The sequence below is a fragment of the Salvia miltiorrhiza genome, chromosome 6, assembly GCF_028751815.1.
Source record: "Salvia miltiorrhiza cultivar Shanhuang (shh) chromosome 6, IMPLAD_Smil_shh, whole genome shotgun sequence".
Lineage (NCBI taxonomy): Eukaryota > Viridiplantae > Streptophyta > Magnoliopsida > Lamiales > Lamiaceae > Salvia > Salvia miltiorrhiza.
Genome location: NC_080392.1, coordinates 28,967,334 through 28,973,340, shown reverse-complemented (window position 1 = coordinate 28,973,340; position 6,007 = coordinate 28,967,334). Strand labels below are relative to the sequence as shown.

At 45.3% G+C, this 6,007-nt stretch overlaps 1 protein-coding gene across 1 annotated transcript; it reads right to left on the bottom strand.

Annotated features, from left to right (window-relative positions):
• Positions 1–297: 297 nt before the first annotated feature.
• Positions 298–4,308, bottom strand: LOC130990727 (uncharacterized). The gene is made up of 2 exons (XM_057914956.1): positions 2,267–4,308; positions 298–2,110 (listed from the first exon to the last, which is right to left on the bottom strand). The coding sequence occupies exons 1-2, from the start codon at positions 4,306–4,308 to the stop codon at positions 298–300; spliced, it is 3,855 nt and encodes a 1,284-aa protein (XP_057770939.1).
• Between the last annotated feature and the right edge of the window lie 1,699 nt (positions 4,309–6,007).

Here is a 6,007-nt window from a genome sequence, read left to right as displayed (position 1 = left end):
GCATTACCCATGCTGAGTACACCATAGCCTTTTGTTTCGCCTAGTGAGTTGTCTCTGAATGCAATTTTTGATCCAGCTTTCTCAACGTATTTTATGAGATATTCTTTATAGCCCGTCATGTGCTTCGAGCAACCGCTGTCTAGGTACCATGTTTTGATTGAAGTTTTAACTTTTTTTTTGAGAAAGAAGACGTGTTATATATCAAGAGACATCAAACGAAACACACTCCCTGAGCCAAGCAGGAAACCCCGATGTCCAACAAAAAGAAGACGGACATTCACGAGCCAATTGAGCGAGTCAATGAGCAGCCATATTAGCTTCTCTATACACATGATTCACACTAATCAAACTATTCTCCCTTGCAACCTGCAAAATTTCACAAAGGTCATCGGGAAGAAATTGCTTCTCTTCTCCTTCGTTCGCCATCACCCTCGCTGCAAGAATTGAATCCGTGTAAATCTCAAAGGGTGTTATATCCTGCTCCACACAAACAATAATTCCTTGGACAACTGCCATCAATTCCCCCATCATGACCGAAGACATCACCCTCAACTTCTTCATAGCAGCAACAACAATTTTTCCATCAGCATTTCGGACAATCACTCCAGCTCCATAAACATTACAATGGCTATCAAAAAGCGCATCAACATCAACTCGAAACCGACCTCTCTGCGGTTTTTCCCATTTCTTTTTCCCAATCTTAACTCCCACGAATCTATCAACAATATAGGAAGGTTGAGCATCTTTGAAAGCCTCCAGCAACGCCACACAAGAATGCTCTGTTGGCTTCTCAGTTTTCTCTCCATTGCCATGTCTGGTTTTACAAATAAAGGTCCAAAAACTCCAAAGCATGACACACCATAATTCGTAGTCATCTTTTTCCAACTCTCCCCAGATTGCCTCCGCGACATCAAGCAAAGTCAGCCCTTTCGCTCGGCAAAGAGTATTCCAGAATCGAGAGTATTTCCAGCTTTCCCGCACCATCGGGCAGAAAATCAAAGCATGCTCAGTGGATCCCCATCTATCCACACAAATGCAGCAAATGCCATCAGAAGGCACATGGTGTGCTCGAAGATTTGCTTCTGTAGGTATTAAGTTCGAGAAGGCTCTCCAAATAAAAACCTTAACCTTCGGTGGTAAGGAGTTGCTCCAAATAAGTCTACTCCATATGTTCTTATCTTCCCCACTTGAGTAAGGGTGAGGGGAATAATAATCCATATCAAGCAAATATGCCGACTTGACAGAAAACCTCCCATGATGGTCAAACTTCCAGCTGATCCGATCATCTTCTCCATGTTCCAGAATTGGGGTTCGCAAGACACCTTCAATCTCATTCGGCTGTAAGTGTTTTTCCAGCATTTCCACCTTCCAGTCATTCTCATCATTAATGAAATCAGCAACCATCATTCCATTCAAGCTATCTTCATCTCTGCCTTTGATTCTAGCACCATGAAGGTCCTTCACCCAAATATCATTCATCACACTAATATTCATGCCATTCCCGACCTTCCAGATACAACCTGCGTCCACAACAGACCGGCTCCACGCAAGCGACCGCCAGATAAAGGAAGAGTTGGAAGGAACCTTAGCCTGCATGATTGTTCGATTACTGAAATATCTAGCCTTAAAAACCCTCGCGATAAGCGAAGAAGGATTATTAATCATACGCCAGATTTGTTTTGCCAACAACGCCTTGTTGAAGTTTTTAAGGTTTCTAAACTCCATTCCGCCTTTGTCTTTCGGTCGGCAGAGTCTTTCCCATCGAGCCCAATGCATCCTTCTTTTATCCTCCTTATCACCCCACCAGAAACCCGCACAAAGCCTATGAATTCCGTCACAAATTGCATCAGGTATTCGAAAACATTGCATCGCATATGTCGGAACCGCTTGAACAACGGCTTTAATCAGAACCTCCTTTCCCCCAGCTGAGAAATCCCGTTGGCTCCATCCGGCAAGCTTCTTCTCTACACGGTCAAGCAAGTAGCCAAATTGGAGGCGTTTATTCCTTAGAGAAAACGAAGGCAACCCAAGGTAGCGTTGGATACCCTCTCCTGATTTCACAGCCAATACATCCATAACCTCTCTCTCAAAGCCAGCTGAGGTGTTCGGGCTGAAAGATAGAGATGATTTTTGAAGATTGATAAGTTGACCTGATGCCCTTTGATAGCTATAAAAGATCTTCTTAACCGTTTCAGCCTCCCCACGAACTGCTCAAAAAAACAACAGACTATCGTCCGCAAAGAAAAGGTGAGTAATGTTAAGTTGCCTTGGGATGATCGGAACTCCGCTAATCATGTTTCTCCTCTCATAGTGCTTGAGTAGTGAGGAAAAGCCTTGAGCACAGATCACGAAGAGGAAAGGTGAGAGCGGATCACCCTGCCTCAAACCTCTCGATGGTTTGAAAACCCCATAAACAGTACGGTTCAGCAGGAAAGAAAATGAAACAGTTCGTACACACCTCATGATAAGTGTGCAAAGTCTGTCCGGAAATCCCAGCTTCCTCAGAATCGCTTCAAGGTAGTCCCATTCAATTCTGTCGTACGCCTTACTCATGTTGAGCTTGAGCGCAGCATACCCCTTCCTACCTTTCTTTCTGCTTCGTATCCAATGTTGACACTCGAAGCTAATCAAAATATTATCCGTTATAAGTCTCCCTTTAATAAAAGCACTTTGAGCTTCATCAATCACCCTTCCCAAAATAGGCCGCATGCGATTCACCAACACCTTAGACACAATCTTGTACGTAGTGTTGCACATACTCAATGGTCGGAAGTCAGCCACCTTCTCCGGTTTGTCAATCTTCGGGATAAGGCAAATAAGTGTATGGTTCCATTCCTCCACATCATCTCGCCCATTAAGAACAGCCATGACACTTTGAGTCACATGGTCGCCCACCGCCGGCCAAAAACGTTGGAAGAAACGGGCATTAAATCCATCCGGTCCCGATGCTTTTGTAGGATGCATATCAAAAACGGCCCGTCTAATTTCGTCCCTCTCATAAGGCTTCTCGAGTGCAGCCACTTCATCGCAAGTGAGTCTTTCCTCAATCTTGCTAACAACTTCAAAAATATCCTCCATATTGGGCCTGCTTGAACTGAAAAGTTTCTGGAAGTAATCTGTGATGATCAACGCCTTATCTTTCTCTTCTTCCTTGACCTGCCCATGCTCATCATGCAGCCTCTCAATGGCGTTTTTCTTCCTCCTCTTCGATGCTTGGGAATGGAAGGCACCCGAGTTTCTGTCCCCATAAGCAAGCCAATTAACCCGTGCACGTTGTTTCCAATGGCATGTTTGAGCTTCCACCAACTTTTCAATTTGATTTGAGATCTCCAAAATCTGCTGGGGTGTGGACTTTCCTCCCAGATTTCGCATGAGCAACTGCCTCTCTTTACGCAATTTCACAACTTTCTTATCCATCTTCTGAAATCTCTCCTTCGCCCATTGTTCCAAGAATTCTTTACATCTGTTAAGTCTGCCAGGAAGGTCTGAAATATAATGGTTAGAGGACCATTCACAAACAAAATCTGGGGTAAATTTTTTATCAAAGAACCATTTATCCTCGAAATGAAAACGCCCTTTGCCAAAGTTGGTGATATTACGATCTGTGGACTCAAGACGGCAAAGAATTGGGCGATGGTCGGACCTAAAAAAGTCCAAGGCTTGATAAGCGGAATTGGTATAAGTTGTATTCCATGTTGCATTTCCAAGAAACCTATCAAGTCGTTCAAAAATAGGTTCATCCTTCCGCTTGTTCGTCCACGTATAGCCACAGTCAGGTTTGGCAATTTCATGGAGGCGACAGTAGTAGATGGTGCTACGGAACGCTTCCATTAGAGAGTATGGTCGTGTCTTACCACCAATTTTATCAGAGTCACGCAGGATTTCGTTGAAATCCCCCCCAACAAGCCATGGCAAATCTTCCATCGGCATCAAATCGCTCAATCTTTTAAGAAGCTCCCAAGAAAACTTTCTCTGGCTGCTCTTGGGGTGGCCATAGAACCCCGTGAATCGCCAACTTTTTCCTCCCGTGGTCACATAGCAGTCAATATGCCCCGGAGAATATGACACGATTCGAACGTCAGTTTGTTCCTTCCACAGAAGCGCCAATCCACCCTTGCAGCCCACCGCATCCACCACAAAGATGCCCTCATATCCAAGTTGTGTTCTCCATAATCTGCATTTGGAGGTCACGAGCTTTGTTTCGCAGACAAAAACAATGCTCGGGGAATAACCGGCAAGCAATCGCCGAAACTCATGGAATGCACAAGAGCTTCCCAACCCTCGTGCATTCCAAGCAAGGCAACTCATAATTCTCGGCGGGGCTGCTCGGCAGCCTCCGCCGTTAAGTTCAAATCGGTTTTCTGTTCAACAAGTCCCTCTAAAGATGATATCTTGCAAATCTTGCTCTCCGGCTCATCCCGCCCAACACTTTCACCCCTTCTCTTCCCCAACAACCCCTCCTGAACTCCACCTCTCCCCCTCTCTCTCCCACTCCTTCCCTCGTCAGTCACCCTTGCAAGCCTCTTCCACCCTCTCCCAGCTGGATTTTTCTCAAGTAGCTTAGGAGAAGGTTTCATTTTGTTTTTCTGACCCTCATGTCCTTGCCTGCTCTTCCCCTCCTGCCCCGACACCATCTTTTTCTGCCTCTGTCCCCTTAAGCTTTCCTTTCCAAACCCTTCTTCCTCTTCCTCTCGCCCCTCCTCTCTCCCTCTCCCAGACCCTCCCATCTCCACCTCTTTCCCACCCTTATCCCTTGCCTTCCCCTCCCTATCATCCCTCGTCCCTCCTCCGCATATCACCGTCCCTGCTCCCTCTTTCCCTGATTCTCCACCCTCTAAACACATGTCAACACTCATGTTCTCCTCCCCAATCTCGTCAGACTTGTCTGGGTTTCTCTGTTCCACAGCTGCATCACTTGTACCTTGTTCCCCTGCCCCCACACCAAATAAAATTATGGCTTGCGTCTCTTGTGGTTCTGGAACAGCTCTTGGGGGGGGGCTCGGTCCTCTAATGTTTTCTTTTGCTGCCAGTCTCACAAATTGATTCTTACTGCTTGTTTCTGTTTGGTGTGTCGTGCGTCGATAGTCAACACCCCGTCCCGCCTTCATCCACATGCCAAAACATGGGGACGCTTTCATCTCTTCACTTCCCTTACAATCTTTCAGGTAATGGCCTATTTTTCCACATGCATAGCAAAGTAGTTCTGGTAGTTTCTCATATAGCACAATAATCATAGTCTCCTCCTTCTCCCCTTCCGCAGTAATGGGGATTCCCCTGATAAGCGGTTCATCCAGAGCTCTTGTAACCCTAACTCGCGCATATCTCCCCAAGCAAAGCCCTCGGACACCCTCATCAACCTCCTGAACTTCCCCTACTTGTTCTCCAATTCGTCGTATAATTTGAGTTTCCATACACGCAATGGGTAGATTATGTAGTTGTATCCGTATAGTAATCTCATTAAATTCAGTCATTGACGCCGTTTGCATAGATTCCACATGTTTGAATAACATCAGATCATTATACCAATGCCATGGTCCATCCTTCATGATTCTCTCCCTATCAGAATCGAGATCAAGGGATAAAGCGAATAAATTGATCCCCACAATCTCAACTTCACACACTCCTCGGATCTGTAATATATCCGATAGTTTCCCTTTTAATGTCTCTCTATTGGGTTGCCTTTTCCCAAAAATCTTACCAATGATGATTTTATTTGCCCTAGTTCTTCCACGAGCCTTCTCTGTCGTTGAAAGGATAATTGTCCTGGCTTTCCCCCCATCTGACAGTTTCAACGATTCAACTCTTTTTGCAATCTCCTCTGGATCCATCACAAACACAAGAACAGAAAGAGAACAAGCTTCTCTCCCAAGAAAAAGGAGGAAAATCCGAGCTTTTCCAAAGAAAAGCAGAGCTTCACTCTAAAGAACCCAAGTCGCCAAGGGTTTCGCAGAGGATTTTATGGGAGTTTGAAGTTTTAACTTCTTTCTTCTTCTTATGTTTCCTAGTT